We start from the raw sequence: 27107 nt of genomic DNA, 5'->3' as shown, positions 1-27107 counted from the left end.
CACTTCTTGGTTGATCTGTGAATCATACGTGGCCTCATTTAGGGGTGTTCATAATCAGTTTTGTCGGTGGAGTTGTTGTTGGAGTTGTTGTGGAGAGATAACATTTTTTAGCGGTGTTGTATACTAAATACATTTTGAGCATTATTTAACATCTCTAGACGGAATTTTTCATTTGCATCCTATAGGTGCAGGGCAGTAAGAGACGCCAAAAAAGTGGCTCATGATTAGCTACGTAGCGAGCAAAATCTCGAACATATTGCTAGTGGAATATACGAAAATATGTCGCCGTTGGCAAACGAATTTCCGTGGGTGCAGAATAAGGAGAAAAACCGGTTAGATATCCACATCCTTCCCAACACTCATATTTACAACGCTATATGAACAACAGAAAAAGTAAGTGCTGTTCCAGGATCTGGAGTAGGTCAAACACATAGGATAGGATACTATTCATAACAGTTATAGTAACATCAGCTACAGAATACCTTCATTGCAAAATACAGTTGTAAATTTATTATACAGCGTGACGTTCCTTATTTAGTACTAATGGTGTCCCTGTAATGGAAACCAGGGCTATAGATTTTCAGAGCCTGAGCCATACCTACAAGAATGCACAAGAAGAGGAACAGTAACAGAAAATTGGTGAGCTGCTGTTAGGTGTAAATCCGATGTACACTGACGTGACAGAAGTCATCGGATACCTCCCAATATCCTGTCGGAGCACCTTTTCTTCCTGCGTAGTGCAGCAACTCGACGTGGCATGTACACAAGCCGCTGGAAGTCTCCCGCAGAAATACTGAGCCTTGCTGCACCTGTAGTCGTCCACAATTGCGAAATTTTTGCTGGTGCAGAATTTTGTGCACCAACTGACCTCTCGCTTATGTGTCGTGAAAGTTCTATGGAATTACAATGAAATGAACACCCTTAGCTGCTTACAGGCGTTGACATACGTCAACGGGGACAGATGAAAATGTGTGCCCCGACCGGGACTCGAACCCGGGGCACACATTTTCATCTGTCCCCGTTGACGTATGTCAACGCCTGTAAGCAGCTAAGGTTGTTCATTTCATTGTAATTTCATTCTAACGAGCTGCTTGGTCACCTATGGTATTTGTTCTTTCGGACATGTCCGAAAGAACAGATACCATCTTAGTATATATAAGGTTCTATGGGATTAATGTCGGGCGATCTGGGTGGCCAACTCATTTTTTCGAATTGTCCAGAATGTTCTTCAAACCAATCTCGATCACTTGTGGCCCAGAGATACGGCGCATTGTCATCCGTAAAAACCGGTCGTTGTCTGGCTACAAATGGTCTCCAAGTAGTCGAACATAGCCAGTTCCAGTTAGTGATTGGTACAGTTCGACCAGAGGACCCAGTCCATTCCATGTAAACACTCCCCACACCATTATGGAATCACCACCAGCTTGCACAGTGCCTTGTTAACAACTTGGGTTGATGGCTTCGTGGGGTCTGCGCCACACTCGAACCCTACCCATCAGCTCTTACCGACTGATATCGGGACTCATCTGACTAGACCAATGATTTCCAGTCGTCTACGATCCTGTCGATATGGTCACGAGCCCAGGAGGGACGCTGCAGTCGATGTCGTGCTGTTAGCAAAGGCATTCGCATCGGTCGTCTGCTGCCAGAGCCCATTTCCGCCGCATTTCACCTCACTGTCTTGACGGGTACGTTCGTCGTACGTCCCACATTGATTTCTGCGGTTATTTCAAGCAGTGTTGCTTGTCTGTTACCGCTGACAATTCAACGCAAACTTCACTGCTCTTGGTCCTTGAATGAAGGCAGCCGGGCACTGCGTTGTCGGTGGTATTTGGTATTCTTGGCACACTCTTGACACAGTGGCTGTCAGAATAGTGAATTCCCAAACGATTTCCGAAATGTAATGTTTCATGCAACTAGATTCAACTACCATTCTGCACTCAACGTCTGTTAATTTCTGTCATGCGGCCATAATCATGTGGGAAACGTTCTCACATGAATCACCTTGAGTACAAATCACAACATCACCAACCTATTACTCATTTATACCTTGTATACACGATACTACCCACACCTGTGTATGTGCATATCACTGCCCAATGACTTTTTGTTACCTCACTGTATATAACGAGACCACGAACCCCAGCTGCTGCAATGAGGTGTTAACCCTATATCTCTTCTCGTTTTCGCTATTCTGACTCTTTCTTATCATTTTTAGTTGGATTTCTACAGTTTTCCAGTCGGTTTTCATGTTTTAGATTAACTACTAACAGGTTTCACAAACCATTACTATTACTGTTATTTTTAATATCATTATTGTAATCTATAATCAGAAAGTGTATACGGATTTGTCACTGAATACCGTAAATGCAATTGGCTTTAGTATTGTAACGGAAAATTGTCCGTTGTGCCCTTAACGGAATACATGGTCCGTCATAGTATCTATATGGTGGTCCATAAACTTCTTGTAGCAAATAAATAAATATATAAAAATATATTATTGTCAATAATTTCTTTGTTCTGTAGCTCTTCTCATATCATGTTTAGAAACTATGCACACTTTTCTTTACAGTGCTTATCTTTTGAGCACTGGAGTAGTTATGGAAACGCTCGGGCAGAAACAGAAATGCAGCACCTACATGATGTTCCCCAACTCTTAAGACCGTGTAACAGATAACTAAATTGACACTATTTATTGACTAAGTCCATTTGCGATAATTTTCTCATTATTAATGGTAACTGTTTGCTATTAAGGAATTAAATCAGCAGCACACCAATTTACTCTAATACACTCTAAGCGAAAAAAGGTACATCACGAAGGAATTATGTGAATAGGGTGGAAATCGATAGATATGAGGTACATGTACAGACAAACAAATTATTACAATTCCAGGATACTGGATGATTTATTCAAGAGAAAGAGCTTCACAAATTGAGCGCGTCAGTAATGCGTTGGTCCGACTTTGGCCGTTATGCAACCAGTTATTCGGATTAGCATTGATTGATAGAGTTGTTGGATGTCCTTCTCAGGAATATCGTACCAAATTTTGTCCAATTGGCAAGTTAGATCGTCAAAATTCCGAGCTGTTTGGAGAATGTTGCTCATAATGCTCCAAACGTTTAGTGTCTATCTGAGGCATATCGTGCCAAATTCCATCCAACTGGTGCGTTAGATCGTCAAAATCACGAGCTGGTTGAAGTATGCTGCTCATAATGCTCCAAACGTTCTCAGCTGGGGAGAGATCCGGCGATTTTACTGACCAAGGTAGGATTTGTTCAAATGTGTGAATTTCTAAGGGACCAAACTCCTAATGTCATCGATCCCTAGTCTTACACACTACTTAAACTAACTTATGCTAAGAACAACACACACACCCATGCCCGAGGGAGGACTCGAACCTCCGGCGCAGTCCGAAGGTAGGGTTTCCCAAGCACGAAGACAAGCAGTAAAAACTCTCGCCGTTTGCGAGCGGGTAGTATCTTGCTAAAATGCAAGAGCCCAGGATTTTTTGCCATAAACGACAACAATACGGGGCGAAAAATACGTATCGCTCTGCCTAAGGGTGCCAGGGACGACAACGAAAGGAGTCCTACAATGAAAAGGGGCGGCACCCCAGACCATCACTCCTGGTTGTCGGGCAGTTTGGTGGGCGACACTGAGGTTGATAATCTACCGCTGTCCAGTGTGTCGTCAGACACGTCTTCGCTGGTCATCGGGCCTCAGTTCAAAGTGAAACTCATCGCTGAAGACAATTCTACTCCAGTCAGTGAGATTCCAGGCCGAAGACGTGTCTGGAGACGCCCGGGACAGCGGTGGGATATCAACCTGAGTGTCGCTCGCCATACAGCCAGTTCCACAAGAAAGTATTCGCCGTTATCTATATGAAAAAAAAGACACTATTATGAAAATACATATTGTTACTAATTCTAAAATATACCTAATAGTTAATCCAATTGCCCCCATTATCGATTATAGCTTGACACCTTTTCGGCATGCTTTTCACGAGATTTTTTGCATATTTTCGAAGTAACGACCTCCATATCGTCCTGATTTTATATGACAGCTGCTTCTAAGTATATATTGGCTTTCTTTTAACCTTCATCTTAATATATGACCAAACATTTTCGATCGGATTTGCATCCGGAGACATTGCAGGCCAATCCATCGTGGGCACCACATTGTCTTGTTCCCACGATATACAGAAACGGCTGCGATGTTTCAGATCATTATCCTCTTTAAGCACCCAGTTTTCCTAGTACGAACTGAACAGCTTCTTAACGGACCTCAGACGGCATATTTGATAAAGCGTTTAAATTGACTGTAAATAAATGCAAATTGCCACTTCGCGCACGTTAACCCTCTCTGTGGTAAACCATCCGCTTTCCCAACCTCTAAATATCGTCTGACCCACTTCGCAACGAATGATTTGACTTTCTAAGACTTTTAGCAGCAGTTCCATATGAAAGCTTTGGTCCCTTTTGATGAATTACGAGGAGCACAAACGCCTCAGATATTGTGCACTCATTTTAAACTGCAAACGACAAAACAAAACATTCAACTGTCATACTGTTTATCTATGCACTGTGCAAAAGCGCACTGATTACAGATTCGAGGCCACTACCAGATATGTCGCTGCAGACGTTACATTTCAAATTATGGCTTACACTTTTGTGGAACTGACTGTACGTCTCGACAACCAGGAATGATGGTCTGGGTTGCCGTTTCTTTTCATAGCAAGATCCCTTACAGTACAGCGGTATGTCGACGTTACTGAACGTCCAGTTCTGTTGCCCTACATGGCAAGACATCTTGGGCTTACATTTCAGCAAGATAATGCCCGCCGGCACACTGCTCGAGTTTCTGCTGCTTGTCTTCGTGCTTGGCCAACCCCACATTGGCCAGCAAGGTCGCCGGATCTCTCGAAAAATGAGAGCCCTTGGAGTACTATGGGCAGAGTCTTAAAACCATCTCGGAATTTTAGAATCTAACGCGCCATTTGAACAGAATTTGGCACGATATCCCTCAGGGGGACATTCAACAACTGTATCAGTCAATGCCAATCCGATTAATTACTTTCGTAATGCCCACAGGTGGACCAACGCGGTATCGACTCGCCCAATTTATGTAGCTCTTTTCTTGAATAAATCATCCTGTTTTTTCTGAAATTGTAATGATTTTTTTCTCTATAATATGTACATCACATCTTCCGATTTCCGACCCATTCGCATAATTCCTTCGTGATGCGTCGTTTTTATTTCTCTTAGTGTGTATAAAGTCGCAGGGTATTTGTTAAATGGGATAACTATCGACGGCGTTCACTGCCCCGCCTGTATGTAATAATGAGTTGGTTTATCTCCGCAGGTCATCAGCTGCAACAAGAACATCTGTACGCTGCAGATCACAGACACGACAGGCTCTCACCAGTTCCCAGCGATGCAGCGGCTTTCCATATCGAAGGGGCATGCCTTCATATTGGTATACTCCGTGACGTCCCGCCAGTCGCTGGAGGAGTTGCGACCCATCTGGGAGGTAATCCGCGACATGAAGGGGGCCGAGCTCACCACAATCCCCGTTATGCTCGTTGGCAACAAGTGTGACGAGACCGAGACTAGGGAGGTAGGTGAAAAACACTCATTACGTTTCAATTGGCTCTGAAGTTGGTGCACATTTGGTTGAATACACGGCCTGAGGCTCTTACATCCGAGCCCAGAGAGGTGCGCCAAGGAAGGAAAATGTCCTTCTTTGTTAAGCAACCGACAACCGACAAATTTCACAGTCTGATATTGTATTTCCTTTTATTATAATTTTATTCCCTCTATTGCTCCTCTTAAACTCTACAACCTTCTGTAAATTAAATAGAACATTACATAATGAATACATCTGAATCATATGAAATGTTGTATTTCGACGTGGTGGTACAAGTGCGTAGGTTGAACGTTAATGTGATGGAGATCCTAATGATGTTCACGTCTTCGTCGATGGTGATGCAGTGTTGTATGTGCTTCACATGATTCTTTCTACGGTTCTGTGGTAATTTTTGGGGTGATGCGATCGTGTAAAAGGCATAACTGGCTCCAGATGAGAAGTTCCTCTCCGCTGTGGGCGCGGAAAATAGGCGCAGTGCGTAATTAGGGAGCGGTAGTGTGCAAGCAGGGAGCGGTGAACTGCACTTTTCTCGTATGTGAGAATACCAGAAGCCTCTGTACGACGGTTGTAGCATTGGATTCAACAGTATCAATACGGTCAGATTGAAAAGAGTTGTCAGAGAGGAAGTAATTAGGCACACTGGTTAGCCAAAAGATTATGACCACAGCCCTCCACGAAACACAGTGTCGTCTGGTGGTGTCGCTTTAAGGGAAGTATATAAGTGGACCAGAGACAAATGGGGCATCATTATATCGAACGGGAAAATCCACTTACATAAGCGACTCTGACAAAAGGCAGACTGTTATGGTGTGGCACGTGAGACTAAGAATCACGGGAACGACGAAGCTGGTAAGCTGTTCGTGTGCTACCGTAGTGAGCATCTGTAGGAAGTGGCTGAAGGACAGTGAAACCACGAGAAGACGACAGGTTATCGGATACGCACGTGTCCTCAGAGAACGTAGAGGCCCTCTCTGTTAATCAGGATAGGCGGCGAACTGTGGTATATCTGACGACAGAGTACAGTGCTGGTGCAGGCACAAGGCTTTCGGAGCACACCGTTCAGCGCACATTCTTTAACATAGGGGACCCCTAGCAAACGGCCCTTAAGAGTAATCATGATTATCCATCGACATCGCGAATTACGACTACAGTGGCAAAGGGTCATAGAGATTTGACCGTGAATCCTTGGAAACGTTAAAATGTTTATCACTAGTAACAATAATAGTCACTTATTGTTAAGATATCACAGGATTGAATGTAGTTCAAGCTACCAGAAAATATTCATTTAGCCTGGTGGCAACAAGATTTTTTAAATGTTCAGTATTACATCTGAAACTGTATTACTTGGCAATACTGAACATTTGTAGTTCTTTTTACAGCTTTATAAAAATTAGTAATAATCATATTTTATTTTTACATAAGTGTGTATCATTTAAATTTAAAAGGAAAGCAATGCGGAAATATTTGTGTATTAGGCTATCAGCGCTCATCTCAGAAGATACAGTTTCAGGGTACTTAAATTTTCAATAACGCTGCCAGACGTCTGAAGCTGATATTAATTCAATGATAAGCAGAAAACGAGACGCTAAATAAATTCCCATATAAATCTGTAACTGATTTCTAGTTAGTTATTTCTAATTAAACTTTGAAATTCTCACTTTATGGAGGTCAGAAATTATCAGAGGTTTCCACCCAGCGTATACTCAAAATGTGAGGACATGAAGACAGAAGCGATTTACAAAGCCAAATTTTTGTAGCCAAAGTTTGTTCATATGTTCAGGTGAGAAGAGCATATCATAGAACTTCTGAACTAACTACGCAAATCTTTGTTTACTGTTCCCATCCTTTCAGATACAGTTGATATAAAAATAAAAACCTGAAATATTTCATTTACTCTTTTTCCATAATGGCAAATGGCATAATACCTTGACCTAGTTCATAAAGTCTGTTTGATGTATCCTGAAGCCAAAAACGTGTATTATCAACTATTCGCTGGCTGAATTTAAGAACGTCCTACTGAAGCCTCTTCAATTACCTGAGTAAAATAACTACTGTACGTCAGTATACTCATTCCTTAATTAAATTTGTGATAAATAAAATGTTTCAAATTAATAGCTCTATTCGTAGAATAATGTTAAATTTAAGAACAATCCACTTAAAAACATTAACAAACCATCATAACAGCCATCATGACAAGCCTCGCAGTGCCAAAAGACTTACATCTCTAATTCTTAGTCAGTTTTCTACACGTTGAGAAACGAAAGATGGAGTTCACTAACACTTAAATCCTTTATGACTGGAACATTTTCCAATCAGCTGAAATATTTATTTACTCTTTTTCCATACTGTCATATGTTATAATATTTTGACCTAGTTTATCAAGTCGGGCTGATGTTTTCTGAAGCCAAAATTGTGTATTATCAACCATTCGCAGGGTGACTTTAAGAATGTCCTGCTGATGTCTGTATGAAACCTAACAGTAACGTGACACCGAAAATTCTTGAAGTTCACATGAAATGTAGCAAGAACAGTCACACCAGGTATTACTTATACGTCAGAATAACGTTGACGTAAGTTGAGAACCAAAGACAGGATACATATACTTGAGATACGAAAGATATAATCACCGCTGACCGTAGTCTGTTATTATGAAATATAAAACATCTATTGTGTGAGCTGTCAAAAGAATTAAAGAAAATATCGACAATATTATACCAAAATATTATGCCACACTGTATTAAATAGCACAATATCGACGTGAAATCGATATTTTAGGATTTCACGTGAAATATAACAAGACCAGTCTCCAGATACTGTCACACCATATGTTATATATACAGCAGGACAACGTATACTTAGTCACCCTCTTACTTATAAAATTTAGAAATACAAAAATTAATTAAAACATAGTTGTTTGTTTAATTCGTGACAATGAAAATTATGGATGCAATTTCAATTATACCGCAATAAGTCAAGAAAATCTTGACTAATAAAAATTAAGTCTAAAATTCTTGTTGAACTATAGCCCATTGTAATTCTCAAACTTTGTATATGCGGGTACGTGAAAATGGATATCTTCCGAAACAGCTGTCGTAATAATCAATGCATCTTTTAAACAGTTATATTGGAACCTTACTTACAATGTCCTTTCAAGACATATATTTTACTGCAGGCCCAATCGTCAAGAAAATAAAATACCTTACTTTGTTCCATAAAGACGTCGTTAATCAGGAAGACTTATTCGCAATAACTTACCAGCAGCCATAAAACGTTAAACTACTAATGAAGTTCAATTTATGAAGAACCTATAGAATTTATTAGTGTCCAATACCATCTACGACATTGATAACATTCTTATAAGGTCAACTTGATGCATATGTTGTTCACAACTTCTACACTCCTGGAAATGGAAAAAAGAACACATTGACACCGGTGTGTCAGACCCACCATACTTGCTCCGGACACTGCGAGAGGGCTGTACAAGCAATGATCACACGCACGGCACAGCGGACACACCAGGAACCGCGGTGTTGGCCGTCGAATGGCGCTAGCTGCGCAGCATTTGTGCACCGCCGCCGTCAGTGTCAGCCAGTTTGCCGTGGCATACGGAGCTCCATCGCAGTCTTTAACACTGGTAGCATGCCGCGACAGCGTGGACGTGAACCGTATGTGCAGTTGACGGACTTTGAGCGAGGGCGTATAGTGGGCATGCGGGAGGCCGGCTGGACGTACCGCCGAATTGCTCAACACGTGGGGCGTGAGGTCTCCACAGTACATCGATGTTGTCGCCAGTGGTCGGCGGAAGGTGCACGTGCCCGTCGACCTGGGACCGGACCGCAGCGACGCACGGATGCACGCCAAGACCGTAGGATCCTACGCAGTGCCGTAGGGGACCGCACCGCCACTTCCCAGCAAATTAGGGACACTGTTGCTCCTGGGGTATCGGCGAGGACCATTCGCAACCGTCTCCATGAAGCTGGGCTACGGTCCCGCACACCGTTAGGCCGTCTTCCGCTCACGCCCCAACATCGTGCAGCCCGCCTCCAGTGGTGTCGCGACAGGCGTGAATGGAGGGACGAATGGAGACGTGTTGTCTTCAGCGATGAGAGTCGCTTCTGCCTTGGTGCCAATGATGGTCGTATGCGTGTTTGGCGCCGTGCAGGTGAGCGCCACAATCAGGACTGCATACGACCGAGGCACACAGGGCCAACACCCGGCATCATGGTGTGGGGAGCGATCTCCTACACTGGCCGTACACCACTGGTGATCGTCGAGGGGACACTGAATAGTGCACGGTACATCCAAACCGTCATCGAACCCATCGTTCTACCATTCCTAGACCGGCAAGGGAACTTGCTGTTCCAACAGGACAATGCACGTCCGCATGTATCCCGTGCCACCCAACGTGCTCTAGAAGGTGTAAGTCAACTACCCTGGCCAGCAAGATCTCCGGATCTGTCCCCCATTGAGCATGTTTGGGACTGGATGAAGCGTCGTCTCACGCGGTCTGCACGTCCAGCACGAACGCTGGTCCAACTGAGGCGCCAGGTGGAAATGGCATGGCAAGCCGTTCCACAGGACTACATCCAGCATCTACGATCGTCTCCATGGGAGAATAGCAGCCTGCATTGCTGCGAAAGGTGGATATACACTGTACTAGTGCCGACATTGTGCATGCTCTGTTGCCTGTGTCTATGTGCCTGTGGTTCTGTCAGTGTGATCATGTGATGTATCTGACCCCAGGAATGTGTCAATAAAGTTTCCCCTTCCTGGGACAATGAATTCACGGTGTTCTTATTTCAATTTCCAGGAGTGTAGTAACCACAGTAGCATATGTCTTCTGTAACTCGTAACAGTTCTGCCACACGGACATATCTCAGAGGAATCATAAAACCAGTGCAAATGGATAGTAATTCAATTTACTACTTGGAAATTTAGCTTTAAAATTGCATTTTATAATGACCACATTGCATAATCACAGGTTTCGTACCACTGAGACTTCATACAAAATTCTCTCGTGAAATGTACTTGAGTGAGGTTTAGTTTATAATATCCTGCCACACTGAGTAACTTTGTAGTTCCACTGTAGTTAGTTAAAAGCATCAGAGAATTTGATGTGTAATTTTTCAATTTCTTTTTCAGACTGTGCCATCAAATTTTATGTTCTCCTACGCATTTTTGCTCTGAAATTTGTAGAAGTAAGATGCTTAGGCTTGAGTGTGTGTGTAAGTCGCTAACCGTAAAACAGAAAGAAATTATCTATCCCATCACCAGGACCAGTTTAAGGCTCAAGGGGCGCCAAACTCTAAGGCCTGCAGAAGCGCCCCTAATGGATAATTTGTGCACAGGGTGTATTATAATTAGTAATGAAAACGATTCATTTACACGCTCACTAGATTTAGATTAACTTGTAAAGGACTTACCTAAAGCTAAGGAATGTGCGACTAATGTCGAGTGACTGTGGGAAAGAGGGGAGGGAGGGTGGATAGCAACTGACACCTTAATTGTGTGGAAATATGTTCACGAACTGGCTCTCTACATCATCTGACATTTTTTACGCCATCAAGGCTACACGTGAAAGCAGTCAGTTAACATAGGGTACCAGTCTAGCTGCAACCACTTCACTGCACTCCATATTAGTATGATTGAAAGTAAACAATGCAACTGTATCAATGGGCACTGTCAGATTGTGGCCAAAGGTAAACTCGACCACTTTATACGAGAGCTGTAAGAAAAGTAAAGTCCGATCGCTCGCGAAATGAAAACCACGGTGGAAATAAAATATTTTTTATTCGCAACAGTTAGCCACAACTTCCAGCTACCTCTCTAAATAGTCGCCGCTCGGACTTAAGACATTTGTCGTGGCGTTGTACAAACTTTCCAGTACACTCATCACAGAAAGCAGCCACCTGTGCTTTCCGCCAATTCTCTACGCTGGTCTGCCTTTCGTTGTTTGTGCCAAAATGTTGTCTTCGTAGCCAGCAGTTCGTATGAGCAGAGGTGAACAACGTAGGGAGCCAATTAAGGGCTTATAGAGGATGATCAAAAACTTCCCATCGAAAACGCTGCAGGAGCGTCTTCATTGCCTCGGCAGAATACGGTTGAAAATTTTCGCGAAGAAAGCAACGCATGACATTTATGTTATGTGGGCTGCATAGCTTCAGGCGAAATCTCTCACCATATACACATACTTGGCAGGAGACACTGTTGTTTTAGGCATTTCTACGTGGTCACTTTCCGCTCTGAACTGATAAGAGAGACGTGAAGCGATCGATAGCCACACTAAAGACACTGCCCAACACATCTGTCCAAAGTTCCATCGGATTTTCACAGTGGTTTCCATTTCGCGCCTAATCGAATCTTACTTTCCAAATACGCCTCGTATATAAGAAACTGGGTAATACACTGTGTGTGTGATTCTAGTGGCTGTTCTACAATCAATGTCATCTGGTGGAGAAGAGGTCCACAAACATCTCCCCTTCTGTGGAAAACGTTAAGCGTATCTCAGATACAGTTCGTATGTTTACTTGTGCACCTGAAATCCATCAGGCTGCGCTCTGTTATTGCAGCGATAAGATGACGTCCTCATGAAGCTGTTCAGATTTCCACAATGTATACGACAGTGGAAAAAGTTGATATAGTTCTCCTAATGACGAATGCTGCAAAACTGTTAAGAGCAGCGGTGCGAGTGTATGCTGAAAAGACCCTGTCTTGCATTGAGCTCCGAACTGCCTTGCAGTGTGGACGCGCACAGAGCTCTGCTGCAACTAGACGACACCTCTGTACGCTTTCGAAGCAAAATTGTCGCTGTTACCCCGTCCGTGATAGCGACAGGAAAGCTGGCCTGGACTAGTCAGGCTGTTAGATATGTCAGGTTTAGGGGACACTGAGGATCCAGAGCCCCACCCACGGGTGGCAAGCCCGCGTTCCTCTAGACAGCAACAGATACCAGAGGAAGAACAGAATCAGCAACCAGTCCATCCTAGACCAGCAAGGAAGAAGACACCTACCACCCAGATATGGCACTACAAGACGCCAATTGCACAGCGAGATGAATCGCACTGTATGGCATCTACTGCGGTTTATTTTGAACCATCAACTAGCATAGAGAACACTCTACCACCCATCCCATGTAAAGTGGTCACTTTTATGGCAGAAGATACAGAAGAATTTCCAAGAGAGGTATCACAAGAAAACATGGACAACATGGACTTCCGACCAGAGATTGCGACCTTCTGATGCAGACAAATGAAAATTCTACCACGGTTTTATTCCATCCAATGATGGAAATAAAAGAAAGGTTCACGAGTGGAATTAAAAGTCTAGGGGAAAGGATATCAATGATAAGATTCGCTGATGACATTGCTATCCTGAGTGAAAGCGAAGAATAATTATATGATCTGATGAATGGAATGGACAGTCTAATGAGTGTAGAACATGGGATGAGAGCAAATCCAAGAAATACGAAAGTAATGAGAATTAGCAGAAATCAAAACAGCGAGAAACTTAACATCTGGATTGATGGTCACGAAGTCGATGAAGTTAAGGATTTCTACTACCTGGGCAGCGAAATAAACTATGCCGGACGGAGCACGTAGGACATCAAAAGCAGACCAGCACTGGCATGAAAGGCATTCCTGGCCAAGAGAAGTCTACTAGTATCTAACATAGGCGTTATTTTGAGGAAAAAATTTCTGAGAATGTACGTTTGGAGCACAGCATTGTATGGTACTGGAACATGGACTGTGGGAAAACTGGAACAGAAGAGAATCGAAGCGTCATAGATGTGGTACTACAAACGAATGTTGAAAATCTGGTGGACTGATAAGGTAAGGAGTGAGTAGTTTCTGCGCAAAATCGGAAAGGAAATGAGTATGTGGAAAACACTGACAAGGAGAAGGGAAAGGATGATAGAACATCTGTTAAGACATCAGGGAATGACTTGCATGGAACTAAAGAGAGCTGTAAAGGGCAAAAACTGTAGAGGAAGACAGAGATTGGGATACATCCGGCAAATAATTGAGAACGTAGGTTGCAAGTTCTACTCTAAGATGAAAAAGTGGGCACAGGAGAGAAAATCGTGGCGGGTCGTATCAAACCAGTCAGAAGACTGATGACTCAAAAGAAAATTATAAACTTCACCACAAACGCAGTCTAGACACGGATGAAAGCTCTGTTAAACGCAGCGCAGACAGAGTGGAAACGCACAACCGTTCCACACCAGTAACGCCGCAGGAAGATGCAACTGACGTCCACCAATCACAGCCGCCGACGGTCCAGCAAGGAGAAGCTGCCCCACCAAGCACAGCCAGGCATCAAAAAGTACCGAGTGTTACCATATATTACACAGAGAAATATACAGAGCTGAATAAGGCTTTGAAGCTGCAGGTTACCGGCACCCTGACGGCACTCTTCCAGGGTGACAGAATGAAATATCACTTTGAATCACTTGAAGACAAACACGAAGCCATCAAGTTTTCTAAAAGTTACCAGCTCCCTTATTTTTCGCACCAGCCACCGGAACAGTAATAGCTCAAAGTAGTTATCAAGCGTCTTAAGGCTTCCATCATGGAGGAAGAACTGACACAATAACTGCGTGAAAAACATTTTCCGAAGGCGAGGGTACACCGAAATAAGAAACGGGAGGACCCTTCACAACAACACCGGAAGCGCCTTCCAGTCTACTGTATAAACCTGCCACCAGCCAAAGACAACCCCAAGTTATGTGACATCAATTCTCTACCTGACACCAAAGTGCGAATTGAACTTTACGAACCGAAAGACGGACCAACCCCAGTACCTAAAATGCCAACTCTTTATTTATAAAAACTACTGTGCTATATTAAGAAAAGTTATTAAAAAATCCAGAAGTATGTGTATCATGTCTGAAATCAGCAACTCTGATAATAAAACTAAAACAATTTGGAGTATTATTAAAAGAGAAACAGGTCAACCAAGAGCACAGGAAGACAGTATTACCATCAAATTGAATGAAAACTTTACGAACAAAAAGTTAGAAGTTGAAAATATTTTTAATAATCACTTTCTAAATGTTGTGGATATAGTAGGATCCAGGTGTTCATTAGAAGATGCTAGGCTGTTAATGAAAGAGGCCATATCTATGCAATTTGATACAATTGAAATCTCACCCACTTCTCCCTCTGAAATTAGGAAAATAATAAACTTGCTTAAAAGCAAAAACTCACATGGAATTGATGGCATTTCCAGCAAAATACTAAAAGCTTGTTCTCAACAGATAAGGAAGATTCTCAGCCACCTGTGTAAAAGCTCTCTGGAACAGGGCATTTTCCTTGATAGACTGAAATATGCTATTGTCATACCTTTGCATAAAAAAGGGGATAGATCTGATGTCAACAATTACCATCCAGTCTCCCTTCTAACAGCTTTATCCAAAATTTTAGAGAAAGTAATGTATTCAAGAGTAGCTTCACATATCTGTAAAAATGAAGTACTAACAAAATGTCAGTTTGGTTTCCAGAAACGTTTTTCAACATAAAATGCCATATATGCTTTCACCAATCAAAGTTTGAATGATCAGAATAACCGAAGAACACCCATTGGGATTTTTTGTCATCTCTCAAAGGCTTTTGATTGTGTAAGTCATGAAATTTTGCTAGACAAGCTCAAGTATTGTGGCATGAGTGGGACAGTGCACAAATGGTTTAATTCGTACCTAACTGGAAGAGTGCAGAAAGTTGAAATAAGCAGTTCTCATAATATGCAAAGATCAGCACAAACCTCAAACTGAGGAACTATCAAGAATGGGGTTCCACAAGAGTCGGTCTTGGGTCCTTTGTCGTTCTTAATATATATTAATGACTTGCCATTCTATATTCATGAAGAGGCAAAGTTAGTTCTCTTTGCTGATGATACAAGTATAGTAATCACACCTGACAAACAAGAATTAACTGATGAAATTCTCAATAATGTCTTTCAGAAAATTACTAAGTGGTTCCTTGTAAACGGACTCTCACTGAATTTTGGTAAGACACAGTACATACAGTTCGGTACAGTAAATGGTATGACACCATTAATAAATATAGACCTTAACCAGAAGCATATAGCTAAGGTAGAATATTCAAAACTTTTAGGTGTGTCCATTGATGAGAGATTAAATTGGAAGAAACACATTGATGATCTGCTGAAACGTTTGAGTTCAGCTACTTATGCAATAAGGGTCATTGCAAATTTTGGTGATAAACATCTTAGTAAATTAGCTTACTACGCCTATTTTCACTCATTGCTTGCATGTGGCATCATATTTTGGGGTAATTCATCACTGAGGAATAAAGTATTTATTGCACAAAAGCGTGTAATCAGAATAATAGCTAGAGTCCACCCAAGATCATCCTGCAGACATTTATTTAAGGATCTAGGGATATTCACAGTAGCTTCTCAGTATATATACTCTCTTATGAAATTTGTTATCAACAACCAAACCCAATTCAAAAGTAATAGCAGTGTGCATAACCACAATACTAGGAGAAAGGATGATCTTCACTATTCAAGATTAAATCTAACTTTGGCACAGAAAGGGGTGAATTATACTGCCACTAAAGTCTTTGGTCACTTACCAAATAGTATCAAAAGTCTGACAGATAACCAACAAGTATTTAAGAAGAAATTAAAAGAATTTTTGAATGACAACTCCTTCTACTCCATAGAGGAATTTTTAGATATAAATTAAGAAAAAAAGAAAAAAAAAACAAAAAATTATAAAAAAATTAAAAAATATTAAAAAATAAAAAAGTTGTTATATTAACTTAATTATGTTGTTAAATTAACTTAATTATATCATGTATTGGAAAATTTGACTCGTTCCACATCATTACGAAATATCGTATTCATGATCCATGGAACTAGTATTAATCTAATCTAATCTAATCTGAGCACAGGGCCAGTTATTGCCATATGCCGGGACGTGGCGTAAAATGTGCGGCTCACCACCTTTTCACGGAATGCCCACAACAAAAGACGACAAAACTAAAATGTGCAAACTGTGGGAAGCAACATGTCGCCTCCTGCCGCGGCTGTACAGTTTACCAAACGCTTTTGATGAAACATGAAATCAAATCCTCAACCCAGCGACCACCAGCGAAGAAACTGCGGCCAACGAAAGACGATTCAGTACCGTCAACAACAGCGACAACGACAAGGGAGCAATTTCATGAGAGGATGCCTGTTGCATTTCCTGGGAGGATGCTTCCACAGCCAGAAACGTTACAACGACCTCCGCGGCGTCGCCTACCAACGTCATATGCAGAGGTGGCGTCACCTCAGCATGGCCACAGGACTACAATCCCCGTCGCCAACGTGATCGGCACCATGACGCCAGCTTCTACATGTTGAAGATGAATTGAATATGGGACCCAGGGATCCGACAAGAATACCTGAATTTGATCGCCAAGGAGTGGACGTACTGTCTCAGCCAGGCAGAGCTCTACGCCTCTACTTATAAACGCCCACTGATATCATTCAACCTCTAGGACGACACAATCCAGGTGGAGTAGGAACGGGCACGACAACAGATGGAAGCATTCCGTACCCTTCCATCTCCACACCAGCCACTTCGCCAGCCGAAGTACGCCGTATCAAAATGTTTCAAATGGCTCTGAGCACTATGGGACTTTACTTCTGAGGTCATCAGTCCCCTAGAACTTAGAACTGCTTAAACCTAACTAACCTAAAGACATCACACACATCCATGCCCGAGGCAGGATTCGAACCGGCGACCGTAGTGGTCGCGCGGTTCCAGACTGTAGCTCCTAGAACCGCTCGGCCACGCCGTATCATTCAGGCCACCAGCTCGTCATCGCCGGGCAAAGACTTTTACCCAATACTCGTTTGAAACATCTGCCTAGGAAAGCCATTGTGCTACTGACACGAGTAATCAATAGTCGTCTGCTGAACAAATACTTCCCCACAGCCTGTAAGACCGATAAAACGTTGCCCATCCTCAAAATGAGCAAGGATCTGACTGTGCCCTCGCGTTACAGGCCAATAAGCCTCCTTCCCACCATTGGCAGCGTTTTGGAACGAGTGCTCCCGAAGAGGTTAGGCACGCAGCTTGAAGAATGCAGTTCGAAGAGTTCGGGTTTCAAACAAAGCTCTCTGCTTAATTGCAGCTGTTGAGCATCACGGAACACATACAAGTTAATCTCAATAGGACCAGCTTGGACGGAGGGGTGTTCCTTACGTTGGAAAAACATACTACGAGGTGTGGAGGGACAACCTCATCATCAAGCTACGTGACCACACACCAATTCATGACTATTGCGTGAAACTCATCGCCAACTTACTTTCTGGCAGAAATTTTTTTGTTCTTATCGACGACAAGAAACTGGAGTAGAAGACAACGCACGCAGGAGTACCGCAAGGATCGGTGCCATCCCCGTTGTTATTTAACTTTTATATCGACAGTGCAACACGTGAGTGCCAGCCTGTACTCTGACGACACAGCTTTCCTCACGACTGTTTGGGCGAAAATGAAGAAAATCACGCTGAATGCGGAAAAGACAGCAGCAATCCTTATTACTGAGAAACGGCCAGTTCTCCGAATGAACTTGGAAATTTTAAACCAATGGATCCTTTGGTTCTCCGAAGTCAAATACCTCGGAATCCTACTGGAGAATAAGCTAATAAACTACGTCTGTATAAGGCTACTGTTCAACCGACCATCCTATATGGGGTAACGTCTTGGGGCACAACTTGTCTCTCCAACACTAAAAAATTGCGAGATCAACACATAGCACCCACAGATGGTCATGGACGAGAGAGATACATGAGGAACTTAGAGAACGATACCTTACAGAGAAGATCCAGGACTATGGAAGACGACTCTTTACGAAAATTGACGCCTCACAGACGGCATACACATTGCACACCATGTTATACCATTGAAGACCGTCCCCCCCCCCCTCCCCCTCCCCGATTAGGCACCATCAGTGTTGCACGCAAACTCCATGGAGGTCTCTGCACTATAAATCCGGACCGTAAGTAGCACCACAACCCTATTACACTCTAGAATACTAAGTCGCGGAAGGTGACAGCTCTTCAGCAGAAAGCACCAAAAATAAAAATTCATGTGGTGCCAAGACCTCAAGATCATTCTTTACAAACATTTTTTAAAAAAATCAAGAAACTGCGTGATGAATGAAATATACCAACAAAAAAGGACAGCAGCTGATGAGAAACCTACAACTATTATTTTGCAGCGGTAGCATGCAATCCACCTGCTACAATCAGGCACCTTGAATGTGTGAGTGGGATCAGCCAAAAGAATGTTCTGCAAATATCACATTTCAAAGCGTCTATTCCTTTCCAAATTTCGCTTCAGGACTATGACTTTCAAAATCACTTACAGTTCACTGAAAAGTAATTCGCCGTATCTCCGCGCATTTAGCGGATTAAGTATCCTTTACAAATCATGGGCAAGTCATACTTCACAGCATGCGCAACTTGCCAGCTGAAAATCGATGTTACCTGAAAGACGTGGATAACCGACAACTTTGGTACGTCAATATGTGATGTGAAAATTTTAAGAATCATATCATTGGTCCCTATTTTATTGGTGGAACTCTATAGAGCCATAACCTATGGTTTATAACAAACATGTTGCCGCAGTCATTGAAAGACCTCTCGATGGACATAGGGCTTTCCATGTGGTACGAACGTGAAGAATACAAATAATCTGACCTTCTCACCAGAAAATTTAGAGTTCGTAGGGAAGCACAAAATGGCATGCATGCTCACCAGGTTTAACACGTCTGCAGTTTTATTTGTGCGAAAAATTTTAACAAGAGTTCTGCTAGGAAACATAGGCGATACCCGATGACATTGACACGTTCACACCGCCGGCCGCTGTGGTCGAGCGGTTATAGGCGCTTCAGTCCGGAAACGCGCTTCTGCTACGGTCGTAGGTTCGAATCCTGCCTCGGGCATGGATGTGTGTGATGTCCTTAGGTCAGTTAGGTTCAAGTAGTTCTAAGTCTAGGGGACTGATGACATCAGATGTTAAGTCCCATAGTGCTTGGAGCCATTTGAACCAATTGAATGTTCACACCAGCGAGTATCACCGGTGGCTCAAGGTGGACTCTACCGATTATGCTACCAGCAACACACTAACGTAAAATGCATTACCCATCAGCCAGGCGCAACCAACAGCTGTGGATTCAATTGCGTGTGGCCCTTCAATAAGAGAGCTTCCGGAAAAAAATGAGATAAAAGATAATGTATGATTAGTCTATTTTTTTTTATTTTTCCGAAGGTCAGTATATTCAAATAGCAGTCTAGGGCGTTTGAATACGACCGCCACCCCACAGCGAGAAACAGAAAATGCAGCACTGCCAGATTAAGTAAAGCATGAATGCGTGCGCCGCCCCGCAACGAGAAACATAATTCTCAGCGCCAGCGTCAACGTGTTAAATGCCGCACCGCAGACGTGTACTGCACCAAGTCCCGATGAACTTGAACGTACGGTAATGCGTGTCTGGACTCGCTTGATATCACTTATCATCACCTGAGGTCAATGGGTTAAACCCTTGATATGGCATTCATAATAATGAACACATGAAACGTACGTGTTTACTTTCATTTGGTACTGTACGGGAGATGTTTTTCTTGACGGTGGGACAACGATTTACGGCACTGTTATCTTCTTAATATTGGACCATGCTTCACACATGATGTGTTGTTAAGGTCCTTACTGTTCGTGTGTACCTTCATTTCGTGCTACACAAGCTAATCGACAAATTGGATGACGTTTCTAATGGTAAAAGGATGCTTATGTGGTATATGCATGATAGTGCACCGGCACACTTTCGGTAATTCGTAGAACTAGTCTTCGACAAGTGTCCTGGTCGTGGCTCGCCAGCGCAGTGGCCTCACAGCTCCCGCGACTTGAATCCGTTGGATTGTTTTGTGGGCGTATTTAAAAGCTTTTTTGTATTCCAGAACTGTTGACAGCGTCAGTTAACTGCGGAAACGCATTGTGGATGGTTGTCAACGCGTTGTAAACACTCCTGGTGTTTCGGAACGTGTATTAGCATCGATGAGGAGACATGCTGAAGCTTGCCTTCATGTGAACGGTCACTATGTGGAACACTTGTAATATGTTTGTCCTCAAGTGTATATCTGCAGTTTCGATACTCAGCGACTCATAAGCTGTTCATATACTCAGTAGTAATACGTCATACTGAGTAAACCATTGGATTCCAGACCTAGGTTCATTTGGATTATTTGCTTCTTTCACTGTCCTCTACTCGTCTCTTTCGTTTGTACCTACAGGGTGTTACAAACGTGTACCGACAATCTTCGAGGGGTCGTAGAGCGTCTCATGAGAAACAAACTGAGGATGGGAACCCGTGAATGGTAACGTCATCCAACGACGGTACAGAGTATCAAAATTTATAGCCACTGGCGCCTCCTGCGAGGCCACACCTTCGATAGCAAACGTGACTTTCTACTCTGAAAGACCATAGGTGGAACGTCTCGCATTGTTGTTTGATGTTCAGTGATTCCGAATGATTGGCACGGTAGCCAGTGGAGAAGATAGAGCTGCCTGCCGGGTAGACAGGACTTATCTCCTATGATTGCGATGTTCCGTTGTCTCGGTAGACAACGGTTTCAGTCATAGGTTTCCAAGCTGCAGCTTATTTTTCTGCTGGAAACCTCTAAAATCCCCAACTTTTTCGGTATACAGGACAAAATAAAATGCAGATTGAAACCTGTGTCTGAAATGATCATCAACCGAGGCAACAGAGCATGGCATTCATAGGAGAGAAAGCCTGTCTGCGCAGCAGCTAACCCCATCTTCTCTACTGGCAATCATGGCAATGAGTCGCGATCACTAAATAACAAACAACATTGAGAGACGTTCCACCTATGGTCCAACAACTTACAAAGTCACGTTTGCTGCCGGAGGGGTGGCCTAGTGGCAGGCGCTGGAACCTATAACTTAGATGGTCTGAAGTGTCGCTGGATGACGTTTCTGGACATGGTTTCCTATTCTCAATTGTTTTTTCACGAAACCCTTTACAACCTCTCGAAGTTTGTCGGTATCGTTCTGTAACACCCTACATAATAAATAAACGTCTTTTATTCAGAGTGATACCGTGATGATGTTGCAGACTCTCACGTATGATGGAGAAGGGAAAATGTATAAATCTGAGATAATGGACGATGGTCTACAAACTATAGCAAAGATCTCTCTGATACGTCTTATAGTCGAATACGTGTACCAGTACTATTGTTGCAGATATTGTGAGGTTGGCAACTATGAGAGTTGGTGATATGGACCAAGACCAGAAAAAGGCGTAATAAACATGGACTGTAAAATACATATCTTAAGAGGTATGAACACCCATTCCTCTTCAATAATGTGAAACAAATCTCTTCTATTGCAAGCTCTTTGCTTCCCATATTTTTGTAGGACGTAGTACGAACAACAGTGAGAAAAATATTTTCTCCTAAATATGGGCTCTAAAATGCATGCGTTAATAGCTATGGGCACTTCTTCAGTAGAAGAGATGGGTTTCACAGTAGCTAAGATGAATAAGTGCTCACACTTGTTAAGGTATTCATTTTAGAGATGTTTTCATGTTTTGGTTCTTACTACGACCTCTGAAAGTTGCCTACCTTAGAATCTTAGCAAAAACACTACCGGTATATATATCCCAATATCGGAAGTATCAGAACGATTTCAGCTAATAACTGTCGAATTGGTTGCTTCCGGACCAGGGCTCTTACCTCAAATTGATACATTTACCCTTCTCCAGCAACCCTGAAAGTCTCTAACACACTCACAGTATCACACTGTATATTTTCCGCTTAATTTGTTCTCATAGGCTATTTTTCTTCATCTGCTTAATGTGCATTGCTGTTCTTGTAGTCTGTGAAAGACTGGTTTGACGCCCTCGCCTCCCCCATGACCAAACTGACTATTCCTTGATGCCATAAGGATGTACCCTATCAATCAGTCCCATCTTTTTGTCAAGTTGTGTCATATAGAGAGTTCTTCATAAATGCCTCCAGGATTTCAACTGACAGCTGCGCGAAAACTACAAGGCATACCGAATTGACACATATCAGTGAACAGAGAATGTCTCCAAGTTTCGATACCCAGTACACACTGTGGCGTTGTTGTGGAGCCAACTGTGTCAGAACATGTAGAGAAATCATCCCCTCCATCGAAATAGTTGGCGCCTACAGGCAGCCAACGTTGATATTTTTTCTGCATCCCTTGACATTTTCCCACATTCGTCCTCTGAAACCCCAGAAGTATTTTTGAATAACCCTGTATTTGTTTTCTCGATGATTCGATTCGTTGCCTCGTGATTAGTTATTCGACCTACCCATTTAATTTTCAGCATTCTTCTGTCGCTCCATATTACAAAATCTTCTACACTCTTGTTTAAACTTTCTATCGTCTACATTTTTTCTCCACCTAAAGGTACACTACGCCAAATACCTTCAGAAAAGACATAAAAACACAAATGTTTACTCGATGTTAACAAGTTTCTCTACTTCAGAAATTTTTTCCTTCCTATTGCCAGTCTGCATTTTATATCCTGTCTACTGCAGTCATCGTCAGTCAAAAATGATTCAAATGGCTCTGAGCACTATGCGACTTAACTTCTGAGCTCATCAGTCCCCTATAACTTAGAACTACTTAAACCTAACTGACCTGAGGACATCACACACATCCATGCCCAAGGCAGGATTCGAACTTGCGACCGTAGCGATTGCGCGGATCCAGATTGAAGCGCCTAGAGCTGCTCGGCCACAACGGCCAGCCATCTTCAGTCATTTTACTGCCAAAATAGCGAAATTAATATGATACGTTTAGAGTCTCACTTCCTAAACTAATTCCCTCAGTGTCCCCTGACTCAATTTGACTGGATTCCATTACTTTTGTCTTAGTTTTGTCGATGTTTGTCTTATTACCTTGTTCCAAGCGATTAGCGTTTCTGGCACAATTGCACTCCCACAAGGAAAACCTGAAGTATTTACTTCTTCCTCTTGACCTTTTATCCCATTTCAACATTTCTGTTTGATTTACTTTATTGCTTGCTCTATGTACAGATTAGGCTTCAATATTGCGTCCTTCTCTTCACTGTTATCGCCGCTGTTTCATATCTTGTGTCTCTTAACTCTTCAGTTTAGTTTCTGTAAAAGTTGTAGATAAGCTTCTGCTCTTAGTAGTTTATCCTAAGCCACTTAAGAAGTTCAAAGAGAGTTTTCCAGTTGTAACTGTCAAACCTTTATGGTAATATGTGAATGCTATAACTGTGGAGCTGACGTACGTCAATCTGATTTCAAAAATTAGACATAGATCCAATATTGTCTTTCGTGTTCTTACATTCCTCCACAGCCCAACTTGATCTTCACTTTGGGAAGTTCATTTTAATCATTTCATTCTTCTGTAGATAAATCGTGTTAGTCATTGGCAATCATGACTTGCTCAACGGATGGGTCAATGATACACATTACCTGTCAGGATCTATCTTCTTTGGTACAGGGATTATTAAATTCTTCTTGAAATCTGGGTGTATTTCATGCATCCCACAAATTAGATGAAAAAGTTTTGTAGTCATTGGTTGTCTCAAGTATCTTAATAATTGTGATGGAACGTCATCTTCTCAAGTTAGACTTAGGTTTCCTGTGCTGTGCAAAATTATTCCACAATACCAGTATTACATCTCCTATCTCACCTTCATCGGTTTCTCTTTCCTTTCTATGAAATTGCCTAAAAGTTCTAGTTCTCAACATAGCCCTTCTGTATAAACCTTCCACGTTTCCGTCTTTCTTTTTTTGTTTACTATTGGCTTGTCATCTGAGTTCTTGATGGTAATATAGGTGCTTCTCATTTCTTAAAAGCTTTCTTTAAATTTATATGACATATTATGTACATATCCGTAGCATTTAAGTTTTGCATATTCCTTACTCCTCTAAAGCACTGTTGTAGAAACATGCAGCGTCCATCACATGAGCTCACTACGACGTACATATAAGTACTAAAGCGGAAAAATTTATAGATAAGACATTGGCAAGCACTTGTGAAATCTTTCACTCTTTTCTCAACTATAAAGAGCTTACGTGTCGTAAAAGCATCTAACAGAGTTTTAGTTGCAGATAACTTAACGATGTGTGTACACTCAAAGCAAACAGACTATCCATATGTAAGGATAAGCAAATAAACTATGGATTGAAAATGATCCCGATCAATTAATTAATGTTTCTCATGAAAGAGTCAGAGACTTACTTCAGAAATGAATGACTATCCTTAGAAAGATTCACAGCCTAATGGCAGAAAACTTCAGTATTGGCAGTATCAATAGAAATGTTTTTCTTTCCTGTGAACTAGGCTGACGATGAAACGAAATACAAAAATGGGAGGAATGATAAGACGGATGTGCTGTATCCAAACCTTTTATTTAGTAAAAGTATGAAAGATGAAGAGAAGACTTAACCACCGAATACAACCAAACCAAATGAAATACCTATAGAAATGTACAGACGTCTAAAAACGCAGCTGGGTGTGAGCAAGATATTAGAGAATCAGTAAGACCAATCATCTCAGTCAAAAATAGACACTTAAGTATTCTAGCTATAACACATCTAGGAAATGATGAAAATAGAGAGGAAACATGAAGTTAACGGGAAAGGGAAGAACACACAATAATGTTGCTAAAACTATTGCATATAAATGTGTAAATATAAAATAGAAAAATACATCAAAGCAAATGTGGGAGAACTGTTCATAAATTAACCGCCAATAGATTTTTTAAAAAAGAAAAATTATTATAGTGTTATATATCATATTTACTTGTATGTTGACGTTACTTCGCCACATAGTTTCCACAAATTGGAACATTGATCACAGTGTGACACCACCTTATTTATCCCTTCACGCAACAGAAGTACTGTCCAAAGCCTCAGTCAGTTTTTGTCAGCATCCTTTATCTCGTTGTCTGTCGTGCAGTGCTGAGTAGCCAGCCAGGCCTTCATCACGGAGACGAGATGAAAGTCGATAGGTGCCAAGTCCTGACTGTTGAGAGGATGTTGAAAAATCTTCCAGCCAAAGAGTCTGAGTTTTTTCTTAGTTTGATTCACATATTGTTTTGGACACGGTCGTGAAGAAGAATGATTCCTTCGGTAATCATCCCACACCGTTTGTTTTGGACTCACCTTCGGAGATTCGTAAGAATACCTTGATGTCACAGTATTTTCACGCATAATTCTCATGAAAACAGCTGTGAAAAGTCTCTACGATTACAGAAAGCTGTAACCATCATTTTGCGGTTTAGCGGCTCCTGCTAGAATCTTCAAGCCTTATTGGGAGAATGAGTGTACATCCACTGTTTGGACTGTGTAATGTCTTGCCCCAAGTCACAGTTCTGATCATAAATTTCTTCTCAACTGCACGATAGCGCTGAAGGAATGTCAAGGCCGAGAGCTTCTTTCGGATTTATTGAATATCAACTAGACATTTTAGTACCCACCGTGAACAAAACTTATGATAACCTTACCTATGTGTGACAATATTAAAGAGGGTTGTCCTTGATGTTGAGGCACACCTTCAGAAAGTTCTAAAATGCTAAATCGAAGTCACTTACTCACAATTTCATCAACATGTTGAAAAAATTCATCAGTGGCATCCGAAATCTTGCTCCACCACATCTATGCGATCTGCCTTGTGTTTTTTGCACCACTCACTCACATCATCATTCATAATCCAATCCCCATACACACAACACAATCGACTAGAAATCTCGGCAGCATAGATTTCTCTTGCTTCTAGGAAATGAAATAACACCGTCCATTCCAGTCGCTTGCTGCTTACAAACTGACAATCGCAACGAAGAGCTAACTACGCTATATTATCTTCAAAGTCCCTTTTTATGACCGCGCAAGCGCCATGACACCAAAGTTATTGTTTATTTTTAACATACAGTTTATGAATAGCCCTCGAGGAAAGGTAACAAGAAGACAATATACCTCTCGCAAAGTCTTATCTAGGGCATTGCTGCTTAAAAATTGGAAACTGTTATAGTGTTAATGGTATCAGTCATACAGCATTAATTTATTTAAAAAATCTGTGACAATCATTTTCCAGTCTTTTGCAGTTCACTTTTGATTATTTCTGACTGTATTACCTTCGTCCTCTCCGGTTATTACAATGATAAATTGTTGTTCCTAAAATAGAATAAATGAAAATACTATGATTTCCTAATAATTTCTCTCAGAATCAAAACAATGCCTCCATTTTAACTGTTCAAATATTGCAAAATATCAGTAAAAATCTACCCTAACCAGTGAAATTGTATGAAGTACTTTAACAAATTGGTATATTGTAATAAAAAGTGAGTCCCTAATTTGCGGGGACTTGAATCGAAAACCTTGAACCAACATAATTAATATAATCACATCTTCAGCAAAT

General features: G+C 41.8%; 1 protein-coding gene across 1 annotated transcript in view; it reads left to right on the top strand.

Moving 5' to 3' along the window:
- Window positions 1-27107, top strand: part of LOC126249646 (GTP-binding protein Di-Ras2) — an 872182-nt gene that overhangs the window by 807294 nt on the left and 37781 nt on the right. The window contains exon 5 of the mRNA XM_049951325.1: window positions 5363-5617. Within this exon, the coding sequence (XP_049807282.1) occupies window positions 5363-5617 (255 nt within the window). The remainder of the gene's footprint in view (window positions 1-5362; window positions 5618-27107) is intronic.

Source organism: Schistocerca nitens, chromosome 3 (assembly GCF_023898315.1).
Source record: "Schistocerca nitens isolate TAMUIC-IGC-003100 chromosome 3, iqSchNite1.1, whole genome shotgun sequence".
NCBI lineage: Eukaryota > Metazoa > Arthropoda > Insecta > Orthoptera > Acrididae > Schistocerca > Schistocerca nitens.
The sequence above is the reverse complement of the archived record's forward strand: the minus strand, read 5'-3'. Positions and strand labels throughout refer to the sequence as shown.